The sequence below is a fragment of the Oryx dammah genome, unplaced genomic scaffold (assembly GCF_014754425.2).
Source record: "Oryx dammah isolate SB20612 unplaced genomic scaffold, SCBI_Odam_1.1 HiC_scaffold_14, whole genome shotgun sequence".
Classification (NCBI taxonomy): domain Eukaryota; kingdom Metazoa; phylum Chordata; class Mammalia; order Artiodactyla; family Bovidae; genus Oryx; species Oryx dammah.
The window spans coordinates 40950271-40971538 of NW_024070198.1; the positions used below are offsets into that span (position 1 = coordinate 40950271).

Sequence of the window (21268 nt, forward strand, 5' to 3'; positions counted from 1 at the left end):
AATCCCAGCCATGCCAGTTACCAGCTGAGTGACCTGAGCCTTGGTATCTCTCTGTGAGTCCACACACAGACTCAGGGTGGCGTCGCCTCCTTCCTGAATTCACTCTCCACTTTTCACGTTCATACGTACAGCGTGGTTTTTGTTACTCCTCAACTGACTTCTCAATCTTTTATTTTGGCCAGGTTGTTTACTTTTAGTGAGTTTCACCTTCTGAAAACACTCCTTTTGTGGGTCTACTTGCAGCTGAACAACAAAACTCAGACGTTTCCAATGTACGAAACCGTGTTGATGTTTTTTAGCAGGTAACGTAACTTAGTGCTGATTGACGAATTGTGCACACACTGTTTCTTTGCTCATAATACCATGGAGGAAGCGTTAGCGATACTATTTTTCATAGTATCATTCAGAGGGCTTACAATGCAGGTTTCTTATGGGATCTAAGGTCATGGGATAACTTTGCACCACTAGGTCACTTTACAAAGTGTATAATAGGCGTTATGAGACAGTCATGTGCGTCTGTGCCGAGACTGTGAGTCTGTATCATGTCTATGACAGTCACATGTTCTACGTCCAGTAAAAAACGTGATGCAAACTGTACTTTTTTTCCCCTCAGGAAAATCACCATTCTGTACTGGCCTTGAGTTTTTCATACTTAAAATATACCAAAATCAGACCAGAGCATCCTGGTTTGTGTTTCACTAGATAGTAGCCTTCCGAATGTTCTGGACAGATGAAAAAACGTTTGAACTTAAAAGGACTTCATAGCATTAATCTAGTCTCTTAGACTCTCTAAGCTTATAAATTCTAAAAGTTATATATCTCAACATTTCAGTGAAAAATGACAATTACAGAAAGAGGGGATATAGATATACATATATAAATGATTCCTTTTGCTGTATTGCAGAAACTAACGGAACATTGTAAAGCGACTATGATAATTTTACTATACCCCAATTAATTTTAAAAATAAATAACTGTTACAGGATTAGGATGGGCACCATTTAATTATGCTTACTAAATGCAGCAATTCTGATCAGTACTTTCTATTTGTAATCTCATTTAATCTACATCGTACTTGGGGCTGGTTTTATTATTCCCATTTTACAGATTGAGGAAACTGAGGTGGAGATGACTATCTTGTCAGAGATCATAAGGGACAGAGCCTGACTTGAACCCAGACTTGCCAAATGCCAAGAAGCTTCGCTTGCCATTCCTAGAATGAGAGGGTTCCTCTCTTGCTCATGCTGCAGGTGGTTCAGTAGTGAATCCCCGGGTTTGGTGTTCAGAACAGTCCTGAGGCTGCCGCCCGGTTCAGTGCTGTTATTAGCCACTTGCCTTGGAGTGCATCTTCTTCCCCTGCTGTGTCCTCCTCTGCCTGTGTTTTCTATCTGTTCAGCCCATTAGCAGTGTCAGTTTGGGCAGTACGGGGCCCAGGAACAGGCTGAGGGTGAAGGTGAGCGCAGTAACCTATTTTGCATCTCTTTGTTGCTGTTTAGTCCTTCAGGCGTGTCCAGCTCTTTGTGACCCTGTGGACTGGAGCCCACCAGGCTCCTCTGTCCATGGGATTTCCCAGGCAAGAATGTTGCAGTGGGCTTCCATTTCCTTCTCCAGGGCATCTTCCTGGATCAGGGATCAAACCCACGTCTCCTGCCTTGGCAGGCAGATTCTTTACCACTAAGCCACCTGGGAAACCCACTGTGTCTTTTTAGCCTCTATTAAAACCTTGCAAATACTCTCATATCATCCAAGCTGGTGGCTGAGTGTGGTGGTCCTATGGGCAAAGACAGCTCCGGGAGGATCTACCCTAGATGGATTGTCTTTCCTTCATGGGCAGGCTTATCTTCTGTTCCCCACATCAGCAGTGATGGGGGCTTCCAAGCAAGACAAGGTGTGTTCAAGGAAATCAGGAGGTGCCTTTCCTTTTGCACAAGTGCATTTAGCAGAGAAACATGCCTTCCACATATTCATCAGCACGTTGACCTGCTTATGCCAAGTTTCACTGGCCTTGTTCTGAAGTAGTTAATCCTTTCCTAGAACATCTGTGTACCACGTCAACTAAAGAGCCCATTTTTTCCTGTGTTGTTATCGGGGGAAAGCAGTATTCATTGCCAGAATGATAGGTCCTTGCTTAGCTTCTATATAATTTGCTTTGAACTCAAATGTCTTAAATCCACACCCCCCCAACTCTTTTAATAGCCCAAGAGGCACTTTTTCCAGTGAGTCATGCACACCAGGAAAAGTCACTACTTGGCACCAGGTTAGCTCTCCTACTGGAAACGTCTAGAACCGGGAGATAGGAAATGAGCTAGAATGTAGGTGATTCATTTCAACTGTTTTTTACTGGGAGAGGAACAAGTGGAAGTGAGGGAGCTGAGGCGTGTGGCCCTGAAAGTGAGGATTCCTGGGCCTGTCTGAGCTGGGGTCTTGAAGCTTCCTCCTGCCTTGGGGTGGGTCTCACAGTCGTAGCTTCTCCATTCCTCCCAAATCCACAGTGATTCCATTTTGATCCCGGACCTCAGCCCTCTGCGTCGTGCGTTTCTCCAAGGCCCCTGAGCCTGCAGGGATTCCTTGTTGGAAACCGTTCACGTGTTTCCAAATGGCCTCCCTGCCCAACCTGAGCAGTCGGGATGGTATCCTCTACCCGGCGCTGTGTTCTCTGACTGCAGGGTGGGAGAGAGTCCTGCCAGCCTGCCCACCTGCCCTGCATCCCTCCTTCCCTCCCCCTCCCTCTCCCTCCGGCAAGTTTGGTGTCCACCTGGGAGAAAAGACGAGACAGTTCTGGACCTCAGATGCTCTTGCCCCTGGTGGTCACCCAGGCTCACCCCCAACTTGGAGGCCCATGGCCTGTTTTTAGGACTATGGGTGGCTCGCTTCCCATCCCAGCTCACTCCCCAAGCTCAGAATTGTGGCACCCACAGGTGCTCCCTGGTCAGTGGCTTCACCTCCCAAATGCGTGTCCCGAGTGTTCATTGGAAGGACTGATGTTGAAGCTGACACTCCAGTACTTTGGCCACCTGATGCGAAGAGCTGACTCATTTGAAAAGACCCTGATGCTGGGAAAGATTGAGGGCAGGAGAAGGGGACAACAGAGGATGAGATGGTTGGATGACATGAGTTTGAGTAAACTCTGGGAGTTGGTGATGGACAGGGAGGCCTAGCATGCTGCAGTCCCTGGGGTTGCAAAGAGTCGGACACGACTGAGGGACTGAACGAACTGAGCCAAGGGATCAGTAGTCTCCCTCCCAGGCACCCCCACTCCAGCCAGCTGGAGTTGCCTCCTCTTCTCTCTCCATCCATGGAGGGGACCCCGTGGGAGCTTCAACCACTGGTTCCCACTGAACAGCTTGGTGGGCACATGCATTCTGCCTCCCCGGGCACGTCATAAGCAGCTTGAAAGGGAGGGTTTATAATCCTTTATTGCAGCCCCAGTTTACAGAGCACCATGCTGAGCATATAAAAGCTTAGGGAATGATGAGATTCCATCAAACATTCATCAGAGAAGTGGGTCTTACTATGCCGATGCCAGACTCAGAGAACAGCATGTCTGCTGCAACTCAAAATAAGAGGGGTGGCTGATAAATCTCCTTATTTGTTTATGTATGTATTTAGGCCACACCCTGTGGCATGTGGGAACTTAGTTCCCAGACCAGAGATGGAACCTGTGCCCCTTGCAGTGGATAAGAGCAGAGTCTTAACCCCTGGAATGCTAGGGAAGTCCCTCCATCTTTATTGATGAGTAGGGCCTCTTTGGTGGACTAGACTAGGAAGAGTTCTAAGGCTTTCATGAGGTTCAGTGAGAAATAATGCCTCACTAGGTTGGTGATGCCGACCTAGGACATGAGCAAGCATTGGCGGTGCCCAGGCTCTGTGTTGGCCTGAGGATCTTCAGGGCTGAGCTTCAGAGCTGCTGGCCTGAGGGCTCGGGCTTCGAGAAGGCATCTCTGCTCCCAGGGTGGAGGAGGGAGACATCGGGAAGCCATGGTCTCCAGAACTGAGTCACCAAGAGAGCTGAGCTCCATAGTCCAGTGAAGACAGAGGGAACAGCTAGGCAGGGAAGTTTCCATGGCCACTGATGGGGACACGCCAGGAGCACTGAAAGGTGGGGCAGAGGGGCAGACCTCGGGAGACACTACACAGGCCTGGGAATGAGAACGAAGGGAGTTGGCTGTCTGGCCCCATTTTTACAGTTGCATCTGTTGTTGCAATTATTTAAATGTCAGAGTGGTTTAGAAGGGAGGTCAGAGTGGACCTTCCCAGTACGGGGACCTCCGCAACGGGGCTTTCATAATATGACAGCAGCGAGACTAGCTGCCTGAATGTCAGAGCAGCCAAGAGAAAGGCTGAGCTGCAGCTTGGGGTTCCAGCTGGACCAGCAGCAGCCCAGCGTCCAGAAAGCAGGGTTTGGAGCAGCCCCTGAGCCAAATAGGCCAGACACTCCTTTGCTCATCTGTCTTGGCAATGTCTTGAGCTAGGGGGGAAGGTATTTGAGTAGTTAACTCCTTCGGCACCACTGTACCTGCAAGTAAAGAGGTATGTCCAAGTCTTTTGTACTCACTTGTGTTGTTTTATTCCTCTATTTTTTTTCATTCATTCAACATAATTACTGGACATTTTCTCTATGCCAGTGGCACCAACGGTGGCTCAGAGGGTGAAGAATCTGCCTGCAGTGCAGGAGACTCGGGTTCGATTTCTGGATCCTTAAGATCCCCTGGAGAAGGGAATGGCTACCCGCTCCAGGATTCTTGCCTGGAGAATTCCATGGACACAGGAGCCTGGCGGGCTACAGTCCATGTGGTCACAAAGAGTTGGACATGACCGAGCGATTAACACTAATGGGGACACCAGTGGAAAGTTAAACGGGCAATTCATTTTCCCATCACCATGTTTAAGAACATCTTCAAGCTTATTTTCATTTTTGTCTAAACACATCAATATACAAAGGGAACATGCGTGTGTGTACACTTACATGCGCACACATACACACATGCACAGGCACACAGCTCGGCGCACACAGCCTGTTTTCCTGGCAGTAGTTAATTTAGAAAAACAAATAGTCTGTCCAGAATTAAATTTAACATTTCCTTGTAAGAAAAACAACAAAAAAAATGTAAGCAAAACCATTGCCTTCATTGGTCCATGGAGGAAAAGTCATCATTTCATTTACCACTTAGCAGTCTGAGAAGCCCAGGGGAGCTGTAAAGACTCATCCATGGGAAAAGGGCCAGAGGCAAATTTTCCACTTTTTTTTAAAGTACATTTTTCATCAAAATATAAAACATACAGCAAAGTTCACAGACCTTAAGTGAACAGCTCAATTAATTTCCACAAAGTGCACACACCTGTTTAGTTACTCATTCCCACTTTTGCAACCCCACGAACTGTGGCCCACCAGGCTCCTCTGTCCATGGGGTTCTCCAGGCAAGAATACTGGAGTGGGTTACCATGTCCTCCTCCATGGGATCTTCCCAACCCAAGGATCGAACCCGTGTCTCCTCCATTGCAGGTGAATTCTTGACTACCTGAGCCACCAGGGAAGCCCATAACCAGTACCCAGACCAAGAATCAGAACTTGACCAGCCCCCTAATGTGTCTTATCTCAGTCACTATCTCACACCAAGGTAAACAATATCCTGCTTTCTTTTTCTAGGAGGTTGTCTTGGCTGCTTTTGAATTTTATATAAATAGACTCTTAGAGCATAGACTTTTCATGTCTGGCTTCTTTTACTCAACAGTATGTCTGTAAAATCTATTCAGGGATGAATGGCCAGGGAGGGTAGGGGCTTACTTTTGCAAATTGGTGGTGGAGCTGGGTGGACCTGGGCCGCCTAGATCTTCAGACATATCCTTTGAGATCTTAGAGTTAAGGGCAAGTCATGAACAGACCTGTTTTTCTTGTCTTTAGCTGCTTTATTAAGCCCTAAATGGGTCCCTCGCAGACACTGCAAGGGTGGATTCCAGCAATCTCACCAGAAGGAGGTCATTGAAAGCAGTCAGTGAAGTCAGTTTCCACCCAGTCCCAAATATTAGATTTCTCTGACCTCTGCAGTTAAGTCTTCTCCTTCCTAGTGAAAGTAATAGTGCGAGTCGCTCAGTCGTGTCCAACTCTTTGTGACCCCATGGACTGTAGCCTCTGTGCATAGATTTCTCCAGGCAATTCCCTTCTCCAGGGGATCTTCCCAACCCAGGTCTCCTGCATTGCAGGCAGATTCTTTACCGTCTGAGCCACCAGGGAAGCTCCTCCTCCTTCCCATGTCCTGTCCAAATCTGACCCAATTTTTACAGAGCTTAAGGACTCCTCCTGGAAGTCTTCCTGGATCTCACCTGCACACTGGACGGATTCCTTCTAAGTTTCTTGCAGAGAAAACAAGAGCATGTGCTGGCTGTGTGTGTGCACCCTGGTCTGACAAGCCCAGCACCACCTCCTCACATATACCTCTTGACTCACATATACCTCTCGAGAGGAGCCTCCAAGGAGAGCCACCCAGCCATGCCCTGTATCCCTAGTGGCCCAGCCCTCAGGCGTCTGGAATGAAATACACTATAATGCTGGGTGCCAGGTCAGGCAGAAGCCGTGCATCTCCTGTGATTAATGGATGGCGTTTACAGATGTAACCATGCAGTATTCATAAAACTGGGCAACCTTGGTGTGAAACTCAGATCTCTTTACAGGAACATTCATTTTGAAGTATTCCATGAGTCATGGACGTGCAGGTGGTTAAGTTGTTCTCTCTCAGAGTCTCTCTATTAAGCCCTATGCAGGGAGGTTCATATATTTCAAGTCAGGATTTCTCATGACCTGACTTTTGCATTTCTTGGTTTGATTTCTTCTCTGACTCTGACCACATGGCTCCCGTCTCCCTTAGCTTGGCTTCCAGGAAATTGAATCTCCTTCTTTTCAAGGGGCCTAAATATCATTGATTCCTATTCCTTACTACCTTTGCACTTCCCTCACCTGGCTTCTTGGCTTTCCACGCAAACTGTGTATGCCTGCTCAGTCACTCAGTCATGTTTGACTCTTTGCAACCCCAGTGGACTGTAGCCCGCCAGGCTTCTCTGTCCATGGATTTGTCAGGCAGGAAAGAATACTGGAGTGGGTTGCTATTTTCTACTGCAAGGGATCTTCCCAGCCCAGGGATCAAACCTACATCTCTTGTATTACCAGGCAGATTCTTCACCACTACGCCTGGGAAGTGGGAAGGGAAACTACCCAGGAAGCCCTTTTACCCAAACTGGGTGAACCCCAAACGTCCTCTTCAACCATAAGAGTGGAGACTTTGGAGAACACAAGGAATGTGTCTGAAGGCAGGAGGCCTTTGCAAAGGGCATTTAGAGTCATTATTAGATAACATTTCTAGTCTCAGTTCTGCCTTTGGGCAAAGGTCAGGACTATCTTCATCTTCCTTGTCAAGATGACATTGACTGCTCTTGATAAATGACCAATAGGACTTGGCCTGACAAATAAGCATGGCAACAACAGACAGAACCCCACGAGGATTTAGGAAAATTGCCATAGAATAGCCTGGTCTGTGCATGCACGTGTGTGTGATGTGTATATGTGTGTGAGCACACACATGCACTGGCCTGGAGCTGCATTCCTAGGAACTACGGGTAAGCGGAGGGGTGGGATGGTTCGACTGAGGCTGGTGGGTCGGCAAGGACCAGGTCATTCATCCGGTTAATTCACTTAACATTATTGCAAGCTGGCGGAGAGCCAGACACTGTAAAGGGTGCTGTGAACATGAGTAAACAGAACAGATGAAAATCCCCATCTTCACAGAGTTGACAATCCAGGAAGCAGGGCCAAACGTATTCCATAAATGAGGTGTGTGTTGAAAGGTGTCAGCCCTGAGTCTGAGTCCCACTGCTGCTGTTTACTGACTGGAGGTTAACAATGCTCCCTCCTCAGTCTGACGTAGGTTCATTCTGACTCAAAGCAGAGGCCCAGCACGGCCCTTGGCAGGACGCCCTGAACAGCAGTGACATTTGGTGGGTGATGGTGGTGCTGGCGACATTCAGAGCTGTTGTTTCTTTACCACACTTTGGTGTCGGGAGCTGAGGGGATCATTTCCTGCTTCTTGGGTTTCAGAAGGTGTCCGGGTCTTCTGCACCGAGTTCCCTTTTGAAAAAAAGCCCTTTCCCTTTCTTGTCGTGTATTATCACCCCCAAGTCTGTCATGTATTTCAAATGTCACTTTAAAATATGAAATATTCAAACATTTCTTATAGAGATGAAGTCATTTTTAACACCAATTTTTTATTGAGGTAAAAAGTACATAAGAACATAAAAATGACCATTTTACTCGTTTTTATGTGTACATCTCAGGGGCATTATGTACATTCTCACTGTCGTACAATGGTTCCCATCATCCTTCTTCTGAACTTGTTCTTCCTAAGCTGAAATTCCGTACACATAAAGCAATAAATGCCCATTCCTCTCTCCCTCCACCCCTGGCAACCAGCATTCTATCTTTGTCTCTGTGAATTTTACTGTTTAGGAACCTCATCTGCTTCCCAGGTTGACTCAGTGGTAAAGAATCCGCTTGCTAAGCAGGAGACACAGGTTTGAACCCTGGGCCGAGAAGAGTCCCTGGAGAAGGAAATGGCAACCCACTCCAGTCTTCTTGCCTGGAGAATCCCACGGACAGAGGAGCCTGGTGGGCGACAGTCCATGGGGTCTCAAAGAGTCTGACACAACTTAGCATTTAAATAGCAGCAGGAACCTCATATAAGTAGAGTCATACAGTATTTGTCCTTTTGTGTCTGGCTTATTTCACTTAGCGTAATGTCTTCAAGTTTCCTCTATGCTGTAGCATGAGTCAGAATTTTAGAGTGTGCATTTAAAAGGCTAAAAGTTGAAGTGCTGGGCTAATGGGGCTCTGAGTCTGAAGGGTAAGTGATTCTAACTGATGACAGGGTGGAGGAAAGGAGAAGGTCATGGCTCACAGCAGCTCTAAAGTGACAACCTGCACTGGTCTGATGGAGACTTTTCCTCGGCGCTGTCTTTCAGGAGGTCAGAAGGAGGGATTTGTTCCCAGTGCCTTGTGAGCAGAACCCAGAGGTGACCTGAGTGTGTCTTTCAGAACCAAGGATCTATGAACCATCCTCCCTAAGGGGCTCATGCTCCAAGGGTTTCCGATGACCTTTAAGAGTCAGATACCATAGCCTGAAGCTTTTCTCAGAAACGTTAGTCAGTGTGTCCAACTCTTCGACCCCATGGACTGTAGTCCACCAGGCTCCTCTGTCCATGGAATTCTCCAGGCAAGAATACTAGACTGGGTTGCCATGCCCTTGCTAACCCCAAAGTGTCTGTACAGACAGAGCTCAGCACCAGGGGAAGCCAGGCCAGCCTTTGAGTCCACCAAACAGCCATGCGAAGGGGCTCTGACTCCACAGCCAGCTTCCCCACTTCATGTGACATAAAGAGACTGATGAGTGTGTTCATCCTTGGCCTAGAAAATCCAGATGCCACCCCTCCCCACCCTGACCAGCGGAATTGAGTTAGATTGATATGCTCGGGCTGTCTCCAGAAGTCTCGACAGAGTCCCGGCTCTGCCGTGGTCCACCCCCTTGGCTCTAGGGGTAAGATTATGCCCACTGATTTATTGATTTGAGGGGTTGGACCACACCACTCAGATATTTGTGGAATATAGAGAATTAGCAGCTGAGGCCACTGTTTACTTCCTTTGAGGTGGCCTGGAGCTCCATTGAGTTAGAGGGTGGCAGCTTTGGACAGCAAGGAGATCAAACCAGTCAGTCTTAAAAGATATCAACCCTGAATATTCATTGGAAGGATGATGTTGAAGCTGAAGCTCCAATACTTTGGCCACCTCATTCGAAGAGTTGACTCATTGGAAAAGACCCTGATGCTGGGAAAGATTGAAAGCAGGAAGAGAAGGGGATGACAGAGGATGAGATGGTTGGATGGCATCATTGACTCTGTGGATATGAGTTTAAGCAAACTCTGGGAGATGGTGAAGGACAGGGAAGCCTGGTGTGCTGCCGTTCGTGGGGTCACAAAGAGTCAGACACGACCGAGCGACTGAACAATAAGTGATAATGAATGCCACCAAAAAACTGATCCTGCATTTGACCGGCTCCAGTCCAGGTCTCTTTCCCTGGGAGGAGGAGACGATGGTGGTAATGAGAGGACCAGAGTACCACTGGGACCAGCAGCTGTGCCCAGCGCTTCACAAGAACTGTCACCTCTACTTCTCCCAGGGAAGAACATGTGACTATTGTCCCCCCGGACGGAGAAGGAGATGGAAGCCTGGGGAAGCGGGATCCCATGGCTGATGGCTGGCTGCCTCAGGACTAGAACCTGGTCTGTCTGACTACAGGGCCCAAGCTCAGGGACCCCAAGCATGACTGGCAATGGATGAGCTGACTTGTGACCTGGCCAAGTCAGCTACCATCAGTGCCACTTCCTGTGACCCAAGGGGCCTGTCTCAACAAAACCCTTCCAGAGTCCTCTCGGGGAGGAGGTCTCTCCGTAGAGATTCTGGCTGATGGTTGTTAGGTCTGAGTGCCTCTTGCAGGGAGCCTCGGGTCCCTCCTTACCCTCCCAGCATCCTTCCCACAAGCTGTGGAGTTGGCACCTGGGGGCTTCTGAGCTGGAGGGGAAATCTGTCTTCTAGATGATCCTTTCCCTTCTGGGCTGAGACCATATTAACCTGCAGCTCCAGCAAGTTCGGTCTTCTCCCGGGCTGCTCTGAGTTGGCGGAGCCCTTGCCGAGAGGACAGGCTTATTCCTCAGAGCACGAATCTGGACGGGGATGCTGTGCCATCAGCCCCTTCTTCCCTCCTTGATGCCTGAAACTGCCACGATGCTGCCCAGCTTCTTCTTCCATTAAATGGTAAGAGAGAGACAGAGAAGGAAGTGGCATTCAAATCAGAAAAAGGAGGCAAGCAAGAGTTTTTGGTCCAGCTAAGAGGTCCGTGTTTCTTGGGGTACTGGCATGGCCCCCACTAGCCCAGTTCTTACTGCCCAGGTAATGGAGGGCTGGTTCCAGGACCAATAGCCTTGCACTCCTGGAAGTATCAGCCTTCCTTTATTTATGCCTGGTCCATCCACTCCAGAGATAGGTCCCCAGTGCTTGCACGCTAAGCTGCTTCAGTTGTGTCCAGCTCTGTGCAACCCTATGGACTGTAGCCTGCCAGGTTCCTCTGTCCATGGGATTATCCAGGCAAGAATACCGTGAAGTGGGTTGCCATGCCCTCTTCCAGGGGACCTTCCTGACCCAGGGATCAAACCCTACGTCCCTTCTGTCCCCTGCATTGGTGGGCAGGTTCTTTACCAGTTGCACCACCTGGGAAGCCCAGGTCCCCAGTGGATTCTAATAGTCGTTGAATTTGCATTCACTCACTCGTCTTCATGCTCCATCCCTTCTCCCAATGCCTCAGCATCCCTGATCTTCTCTCCTGGGACCACTGCCGTGAAGGAGTTGGAGAGCCCCAGGAATTCCCAGATCTTGTGAAAACAAATGGTCCCCAGGCAGGGCGGTAGGCACCCCCAGCAGAGGCGGGACATGAAGCCAATGGCGCGTTCAGTCTGGCTGGGACAGGGTGTGATTTGGACACCACTCCTGATTCATGGAAAAATATCCTAAAAGTGCCCGTGGCTGGTCTCATACAGGAACTGACTTGAGGGAATGGCTACGTTTCCAAAGGGACTTGGAAAATTATCCCTTGTTGTCCCCATTGGTCAAAAGTGACTATTTTACAAAGCAAGTTGTTTCAAAACAGGAGTGAATGTGTGTACGTGTCTTCTCAAGGTGAGTGTGATCTCAGCCCAGCCCTGACGTCAGCCACGTGTGGAAATTAACCGAGTTTAGTATTAACAGTGTCGCAGAGCTGATCCCGGAACCAGCTGCTAAAACGAGTTACCCACTCATCTGACCTTGCCTTTTAATTCTACCAGAAAGTGCTTCTTTAAAAACAATTTTATTTAGTTTTGACTGTGCTGGGTCTTCGTTGCTGCATGGGCTTTTAAACTGGGGGCTTCTCATTGCAGTGGTTTCTCTTGCTGCAGAGCACAGGACCTAGGGCATTCAGGTTTCAGTAGCTGGGGCTCCTGGGCTCTAGAGCAGCTCAACATTTGTGGCACATGGGCTTAGTTGCTTCATGGCACTTGAGATCCTCCAGAATCAGGTACAGAACCCGTGTCTCTGGTGTCTCCCACATTGACAGGCGGCTGCTTTACCACCGAGCCACTAGGGATGTCCCAGAAAGTGCTCTTGAAATGCCTCAACTGCCCTTTGGCCAGTTACTCAAAGGGCAGCATGTGTGCAGGAAGAATCAGCAGCTAGGGGTTCAAGTCCTGGCTGAGTCATTGTTTTCCTCTGTAAAATGGAGCCGATGGTATTAGCCCTGTCTGCCCCCTTGAAAAGCTTGTGAGACTCAAGTGGGAAAATGTATCTTGAAACCCTCTGTACAATTCCATGCGTTCCATCATCATTTAATAAGTATTTGTGAAGCACCCACTGTGTGGTACAGAGAGGGATATATAGCCTTTTGTCTCGTTACAACCTTAGTGGCAGCCGCCCTCTGCTTCCACACTCCCCATCCATCCAAGAGAGAACCAGGCACCATCTACCTCTGCTGGGTGGACTCACTTAGCCTCTGATGTGACTTTCATGAGACCCAGCCTATTCCAGAAAGGAGGGTTCTGAAAGCCTTTTATCCTCTTTGCACTTCTGCTAAGCTTCCCCAAGAACTGTTCCTTTCTGGACCGGGATGTGGGACAGAACTTGGTCTCGCTCTTCCTTTGCCTGCGTCTGCACAGCATCACCAAAGGTAAGTCCTGCCCGTGGGAGGGCGTCTAGGGGAGGCTGTTGGCTGCCCCAACCCTCAGCACTCCCAGAGAAGCCCACCAGCCATTTCCAAAAGAATTAGCCGAGATCGAGATCTGGCTCTATCACTTCCAAGGTGTGTGATTTGGGGAAAGTCACTTAGCCACCCGGCCTCAGTTTCCTTGTCTGTAAAATGGGGATAATCAGAGTTTCTGTGAAACATGACGATGGATGGAAGAGACTCAGTGATTGTGAAAGTGCACTCGGCTCCCAGGACTGCATTGTTGCCGACTAACCAAGTGCCTGGCCTCTTAGTGCGGCAGTCCCTCTGGGTCATTCCCTTGCTCGGTGGGTTGGCAGAAAACTGTGGCTCTATGCTCCAGGCTAGAGTTTCCTCATCCCTATGCTCTGGGCCCAAGGCAAGGCTTGGAAAAAGAGGGAACTCTTGGGGAGGGTATTTGGGGCAGCCCAGGTGGCCACTCGGTGAGGTTTTTGCATCTGAAAGGACATTGGAGAATTTTTTCAAAGCCATTTCTAGTCATCCAGATTGAATGAGTAGCTCTAACCCCACAAATGGTTGATGGAGCCCAGCTAGATTTGTCCAAATGGCTTCTAGACACTCCAAAAACACTTGTTTATCAGATCTCAACACTCCCTCCTGGGCAGGATTGTGGGAGGGGGGTGGGGGAGGCTGGCTGTGGACACTTTGGGAGAAAGTGCCTTGGAATGTCCCACTTGGGTCCTGCATGTCTAAGGATGGGATAGGAATGCTCTCCCATCCTCAGCTCCCGGACTTCCTCCTCTTCTCCTCCGTAAACAAGACTTTTGCGGTTCTGTTAGGAATAAATCCATAAGAATGTTCCCTTTGTGCTTCTTCCCAGGCAAGGATCTGGAAGAGCTTAGGCACATAAACTTCTTCCCCGAATCCTGGCTGGTCCGGGTTACAGCCAACCACTACCATGCGGTAAGTCGCCAACTCAGCAAGAAAAACAGTTATTGAAATTAATTGCCTTCGCTTTTTCTGGGGATGTGTTTTGCATTTGAAACCTCTGGGCTTCTGAGGTTGGGAACTATCTGGATCCTTCCCCAGGGGAAGTAGACAGAGCCAAGCCTGGAGGGGAGGAGGGAGGTGGCCCCACCTTGGAGCCCAGGTGTTTACAGCATCAGCCCTGTTGACCTGAAGAACCAGGGACCACTGGCCACATGGCCCTCCACATTGAGTCTCCTCACCGATGCAAAGGTCATGTACTTACTATTGGACTTTTTCAAAATGCAGAGAAATTGAAAGAAAGCAAACGCATAGTCTCAGACCCATCACCCAAAACAACTACTGCTATCATCTCATTGCATATGACCTTCCAGTCTTTAAAAAAAAAAAAAAAACACTTCATGAAATGTTCTGTTATCACTGTTTTTAATGGCTGCAAACTCTTTCACCAAAAGGATGTGCCAGAAACCCTAACCCTAACCCTACCACTTGGTGCCTGGCCAGTGCTACTTGGTTTCCTCTTTGTTGTAGAGAAGTCATGGTGTTTCTGATCAGTAACTATTATAAATAGACTGTATGGTGACTGCATTTGCACATGACGGTTTATTTTGACTGGGAATTATTTTCTTATAGGAATATTTGAAGAGTAAAAAATACTGGCCCCAAAAGGAATGTGCACTTTTGTTCTTGATATATATTAGCAAACTTGGGACCAAATTACTCCTTCCCCAGTGATAAATGAGGTGCCTTCCTTTGAGCTCAGCAACACAGAGCATTTTCCTTTTCCATTACTTGTGTCAATTGTGAAGTGCACAATGGCATCTCATTTTTAAATAGGCATCCCCTTTATTACTAGAAAATATGAATATTTTTCCATGTGGTGTTTCCCCCTTTGTGAATTGTCCGTGTAAACTACTGTGCTTCTTATGTGCTTCCAATTGTGCATTTTCAGAGATGAAATGGGGCAGTGTTTGAGTTCTGAAGGTTTATGAGTCACTAGTTAAAATTCAATTCAGCTCAACAAACATCTATTGTAATGTGCAAACCACAGGGCTCAGTGGCCCCCCGCACAGCAGATAAGGCCTCTGCGGAACTGTGCTCTTCTGGGACATAACTCAACTGTGCTCTGACGGAGCAGAGAAGGAGAGGGGTGACAGAGAGAGGGGGGACAGTCTTGGAGCTGGAGCTGGACACTTCAGGGAGTCCCCCACCTCCCTCTTCATCTCCTTCTGGCCCACACACCTCCTTCCTTTTGCCCTCCACCACCAATGTCATCCTCCTGAAATTTGCTCCCTCCTGACCCCAAGCCTGCCATGTGGGGCCATACCTGGTCTTGACTTTGTAGCCAAGAATATGCGCTGCCTTGTGATTGGGCTCCCAATGAACACATTTTATTTCTCAGCTAAGAAAAAAAAAATGCTAGGGCACTTTTCGTGTCCTCATCTTTGCATTCTATAAAATCTTTGAACAGGGTACCTGACTAGCAGGTTTTCAGTAAGTACTGTGGACTGGATTCATGGGTGAATGTAGGCTCCAGAGACAGAACTCTTTTGAACACAGTGAGAGATGTTGGGATCAATGCAGTGAAAATGTTGTTGGGGAATCAGGTTGCTGGTAAGTGATGTGTGTTTTCCTTTCAGCTGGAGAATGGGGGTGACATGGCCCACGTGAAAGACCTAAGCACCCAGGCGGTGAGATTCGGGCTGCTTTTTAACCAGGTACTGACCACCAGGCTGAGCAAGGGGAAGGACCATCCCACCTTGTGCTTGGTTAGAGAACTTTGTACAATGGCCATGGTCAATTATTACCTGTGGCAAGATGGCCAAGGCAGAAAGGGAAATTGTAGGTGTCGCTCTTGAACACTCAGCACCCCCTCAGGGGTAAAATTCACAAGAGAGAGCCCTGGGATAGGCCATTCAGTAACTTGATATACACAGCTACAGTGCCCCATGAGGTTGACCAGCTGTCTCAGTTTTCAGGGTTGGAGTCATTTCCCTGGGGATGTAGAACTTTCTGTTCTAAAGTCAGGAAAGACCTGGGCAACTTGGGATGAGCTGGTCATCCTCTTCCTCACAAATATGGTGAGCTGCCAACCGCTCAAGAAGAGATTCCGCTCCAAGCCTGTGGTTAAGGTTGCCAGGGGTGGCTATTCTGGGCAGCTATTTTGATGGAGCCCAGACTCAAACCAGCTGTGAGTCGGAAGCTTGGCTGCAGAGCACCTGGGGACTCAGCCGCCGGAGAAGCTGGAGGGGCCAGCAGCTGCACTGTCTTGGGCTCCCTCGATAGGCATGGCTCTCCAGGAAATGACTGCAACCCTCCCTCTTCAATAAAGCTACCAAGAAGTGATCACAAAAGAGTTCATATTTTAGGGGTTTGGGGCCCTGAATCTATCATCAGATACTGCCCCCTGGGTCAAGCCTGGATGGGCTGGGTCCAGCCCCTTGCTTGCAGAGATCTGTCCAAGTGGACAGACCGCAGACAGCAATGGCCAGGACACCCTGCAATGCTGTGGGCGTGGAGGGTCTCTCAGGCCCAGTGAATTGCAGCAGAACACTCTGTTTTAAAGGTCTGCAGACTGAGGGTCATCCAAGAACATGCTTAACTCATTCTTCTCCCCACTAAGGGGCATGTAGAGTGAAAAGCATAGCCCCATGAGTGCCAACCTGTAGAGATGTGTAAAGTTGCTACAGTTTGTCTTTTCTTCTCCTTCCTAGGCTAAAATTGTTGTTGTGTTTTAAATCACAAATCAGCCCCTTTAGTTTTTGCATCTAGTATTGGTTTTGCTATGTCCTCTTCCCTTTGAATACTGAAGGTGTTTTTTTCCTGTCACTTTGTGGCTTACCTTTCCTCATTTAGGAGTATACGACACATTCAAAAGTGATTACCTTATATGGATTCTTCTTTGAGATAAAAGGAATCAAGCATGACACTACCTCCTACAGTTTTCATATGCAGGTAAGAAGGACAGAGCAGAGGAGAGGTATGTCTCTGAAACAGCCTTTGAGATTCAGTTGATTCATATTGAATAATTGATTAAACATGAATTGCTAATTCATTTGGAATGTGTTGTAGGCCTGGTATTAAGAGAGGTATGTCTCTGAAACAGCCTTTGAGATTCAGTCAGTTCATATTGAATTAATAATAATTGATTAAACATGAATTGCTAATTCATTTGGAATGTGTTGTAGGCCTGGTGTTAATCAGGCTGATAGATGTGATGTCATTTGATTTTTGCAACAGCGTTGTGAGGATGCTGCTGTTAGCCCATTTAACGGATGAGGATCTCAAAACTGAATGTCTTCATGTTTGTATGGCTTCCACTGCTAAGGTCAGGGTTAAATGTTAGTCCTCTGAAACTACATCTGGGGCTCAATTCATTTTCTTTCTTTTTTTTTATTTTAAGGGTTTTTTATATGGACCATTTTAAAAGTCTTTATTAAATTTGTTACAATGTTGTTTCTGCTTTGGTTTTTTGGCCATGAAGCATGCGGGATCTTAGCTCCCCAACCAGGAATCGAACCCCTATCCCCTGCATTGGAAAGCGAAGTCTTAACCTGGACTGCCAGGAAAAATCTTTCAACATGCTTTCAATTTGTACATTCTGGGTGATGCTTTACCGGTGGCTCTTCTTTTGTGGAGGTAATGCGTAGTGCCTGGAAAGACAGAGGGAATGGTCTTGTTTAGGGTGGCAAAGCAGAGCTGTGGACAGGACCCTGGAGGAGGCAGGAGGGTGAAGGCCTTCACGTCCAAGCTCCTGCTGGACTTTGAGGAGAGGCAGGAGAGCTGGCTTTCAGAGTATAGACTGAATTCAAACTGCCTGGTGAGCTGTATGATCTTGGTGAGCCTAGGAACCTCCTAAGGTCCACTCTCCAGAACTTTAAGACAGAGAAGGTAATACAACCTACCTCCCTAGGTTGTTGTGAGTATTAAATGTGTTAAATTGTGCAAAAAACTTGGAACAGGGCCCCCATGATGATGGTGACAACTCTGATGGTGGACCCTTATGCTCCACTTAGGATTTGATTAGAAGTCTCATAAACTTTAAGCTCCGTGAGAAACCCTATCTTTAATATTACCATATCTCTTTAAAATTTATTTATTCTCAGCTGCACTGTCTTCACTGCTGTGGGAGAGCTTTCTCTGGCTGCAGTGTGCAGACTCCCCTTTGCAAAGTGCGTTGGCTTCTTTGCTTGCCAAGCACGGGTTCTAGGCTTCAGTAGTGGTGGCACATGGGCTTGGTGGCACATGGGCTTAGTTGCCCCGTGGCATGAGGGATTGTCCCAGACCAGGAATCAAACCCTTGTCCCCTTCATTGGCAGGCAGATTCTTAACCACTGGCCCACCAGGGAGGCCCTATCTTATCTTTCTTTATTACCCCTGCCAATCACAGTATCAAGAAGGTAGGGGTGGTACCTTTGGATCATGAATGGATATGTGAATGAGAAACCCAGGTTTTCTTCCAGCTTAGCCACACCTCTTTATGTGTCTTTGAGCAGGTCACATCTCTTCCTTGGGCCAGTCCTTGGTCTTCAATGACTCAGGCATTTCCGTACATGATGGATTTTACTGGATGGAAGAGATGAATTATTTAACAGTAGTCAAAGTGCTCATATGAATACTATGTCGGTTTTTAAATTCTGGCAAAGCCATGTGAAGACCTTCCAATTCAATACAGATTGACTTCCTGGCATTTTCCTGAGTTGTCCAAACCCCAGTCCATTGGCTATTACTCATGGTAAGGGTTCAAATGCCAACTGACTCAGCAGCAAGTGTGCTCGGGAAATGGGGCCATGGGGAAGTGCTTGCTCCCTGCACATATCAGACAGGAGGGCTTGCCAGGAAGCAGGTTTCGCTGACTCTGGGTCACCGGTTTCAGTCCCACCTAAGGCGGGTCCCCCTTCTTGCAGAGAATAAGGCACACTGACTTGGAGGGTGCCTCTGCGGTCTATGAGAACACTCCCATCAGCCTGAGAGCAGAACGCCTGGTGACCTACGAGATCAGAGCCCAGACCCTGGTGGATGGCAAGTGGCAAGAGTTCAGGACGAACCAGATCACGCAGAAGTTTGGGTTGGTCAAGCCATCCTGCAAAAGCCACGTGAGTGCTCGTCTTTTCTCTTTGATTTCTTTCTTTCTTTTTTTTTTTTTTTTTTCTGTTTCTCTCCTCTGCACCTTTTTTTGGGATCACTTGCTTTACATCTCCAGTGCTCTATGGGAGAAGTTTGTTAGGTTTTTAAAGGATTATCACAGCTCCAAATTACACTAAAGAGAAACCTCCTAGAATGAAATCTGGGCATACTGAAAACTCTTAAGTCAAACCAGGCTGCTTGACTCGGGTCACACCAGGTCTTTTCTCTAGCTTCCCTAGTGGCTCAGCGGTAAAGAATCTGCCTGCAGTACAGGAGATACAGGAGGCATGTGTTCGATCCCTGGATCAGGAAGATCCCCTGGAGGAGGGCATAGCAACCCACTCCAGGATTCTTGCTTGGAGAACCCCATGGACAGAGGAGCCTGGTGGGCTACAGTCCATAGGGTTGAAAAGAGTCAGACACTACTGAAGTGGCTGAGCACCCATGCATGCAGATCCTTTTTATAAATATGGAAGGGTACTTTTAGGGGGAGGAGGGATGTTTGGTGGAGGGTATTTGCTGTCAGCACCTCCACTCTTGCCTGGACATCACCTGTCACTTCCACCGAAATCCACAGCCCAGCCCACCTGCCTGTTGCTCATCCGAGGAGAACTGAGGTCATCTGCCTCAGTGGGCTGCCCTGGCATCCAGGTGGATTCAGTACCTGGCTTTGCTCCTGATGACTGCAATCCAGAAACTGCCAGAGAGCCTGTCTGCAGTGCTGGGAGGCTGTGAATCCAAGCCCTCACTGCCCTTCAGGGAATAGGTGTGTGCGTGCACACCAGTCCTGGCTGCAGTCAGAATCACCTGGTCCTTTGCAAAGTCGCCAGGTCTGAGTGCCTCCCAGACTCGACCAGATATCCTGTGGGGGCTGGGGGGGACCCAGGTATTAGTATTTTTCAAAGCTTCTCAAGTTATTCTCTGTGATGTTAGAAATCAGAATAGCAATTTCCTTGTGCAGGCGGGAGGCAGGAGGAGAAGGGGACTACAGAGGATGAGATGGTTGGGGGGCATCACTGACTCAATGGACATGACTTTGAGCAAACTCCAGGAGTTGGTGATGGACAGGGAAGCCACATCACCATGACTGCCACAGTCCATGGGGTCGCGAAGAGTCGGACACGACTGAGTGACTGAACTTAACTGTGGAGGTGGGAGCAGGGGAAGCTGGAATGTTGACCAGGAGGGAATATGAGAAAGATTTCAGAAGTAACTGAAATGTTCTTTATTATTGATCAGGATGGTGACCACACAGGAGTGCTCACCTGGGAAAATCCATCAAGATGTGTCCTTAAGTTTGGTGCACTCTCTTGTGTTCAAGTTAGACTTAATTTTTTAAAGTTTGTTTTAAAAACCTTCCCTACGTGATTCTTAGTGTGCAGCCAGAGTTGAGAAGCAAGCACCTTACACAGTTGCTAGGCCTTCCTCTTTTCAACCCTTCTAGAGTGTGATTGCATTTATTCTAAGAGTTTCATTTGCTTTGTTTTGTTTCATCTTTTAGGCCTTGAAAATCCAGACTGTGGGCATCCCTATCTATGCAAGTTTTTCATTCGTCTTCTCATTATCTTAACAGTTTTCAGGAGAATTTCTTCCACTGGTCCACATAAGAAGAAATAAAATAACATTAAAGGGGCTGCTCAAATATTCAGCTGACTCTCTTTGTTAGCAATGGTCACGTTAGCACTTTTGTTCGCTGTCTTGTTCTATTGGGCTGCTATAACAACCCACCGCAGACTGTGGGGCGGGGGGCTTATAAACAACCGAAGTGGATTACTCACAGTCTGGAGGCTGGAAGTCCAAGATCGAGACGCCTGCAGATTCCACGTGCTGTCTGGTGAGAGCTTGCTTTCTGGTTCGTACACGGCTGTCTTCTCCCCATGTCCTCACATGGTGGAGGGGGTAGGGAGCACTCTGGGGCCTGTTTTAATGAGGGCACTAATCCCATAGGGAGGGCCTTGCCCTCTGGACCTATTCACCTCCCAGAGGCCCCATTTCCTAATGAGATTACCTTGGGAGGTTGGAATTCAACACGTGAATTCTAGGGAGACACATTCAAACTATAGCACTCCCATTTGTGTTGTTTGAGGATGGAAAGTACCAGAGCTGTGAGTCTGTTGGCATCATTGACCCCAAAGCTCCCTGAGTCCAGCCCTAGTTTGATTACATTCGGGAGCACTCTGATGGGAGCAGCACGGTAACAACATCGTCCAGTGGGGAGCTGCAGGGCTCCCCCTTTCATGACGCATTCTCTGCCTGCTACACAGAGCAACATGCCTGCCTGTTGACCCTGGCCGAAGAAGAGGTAGGAAGGGACGCCAGTAATTCCAAGGCATGGAGTGACTTACTGACTGTCCCACCTTTGTAAA

The 21268-nt window shown here is 48.1% G+C and overlaps 1 protein-coding gene across 1 annotated transcript in view; it reads left to right on the top strand.

The window, feature by feature from the left end:
- Positions 1–20536, top strand: part of BTBD16 (BTB domain containing 16) — a 49617-nt gene extending 29081 nt beyond the window's left edge. The window contains exons 9-15 of the mRNA XM_040254937.1: positions 183–302; positions 12700–12791; positions 13669–13751; positions 15416–15493; positions 16632–16730; positions 18683–18871; positions 20404–20536. Of these exons, the coding sequence (XP_040110871.1) occupies positions 183–302; positions 12700–12791; positions 13669–13751; positions 15416–15493; positions 16632–16730; positions 18683–18871; positions 20404–20472 (730 nt within the window). The 3' untranslated portion in view covers positions 20473–20536. The remainder of the gene's footprint in view (positions 1–182; positions 303–12699; positions 12792–13668; positions 13752–15415; positions 15494–16631; positions 16731–18682; positions 18872–20403) is intronic.
- Positions 20537–21268: the final 732 nt, after the last annotated feature.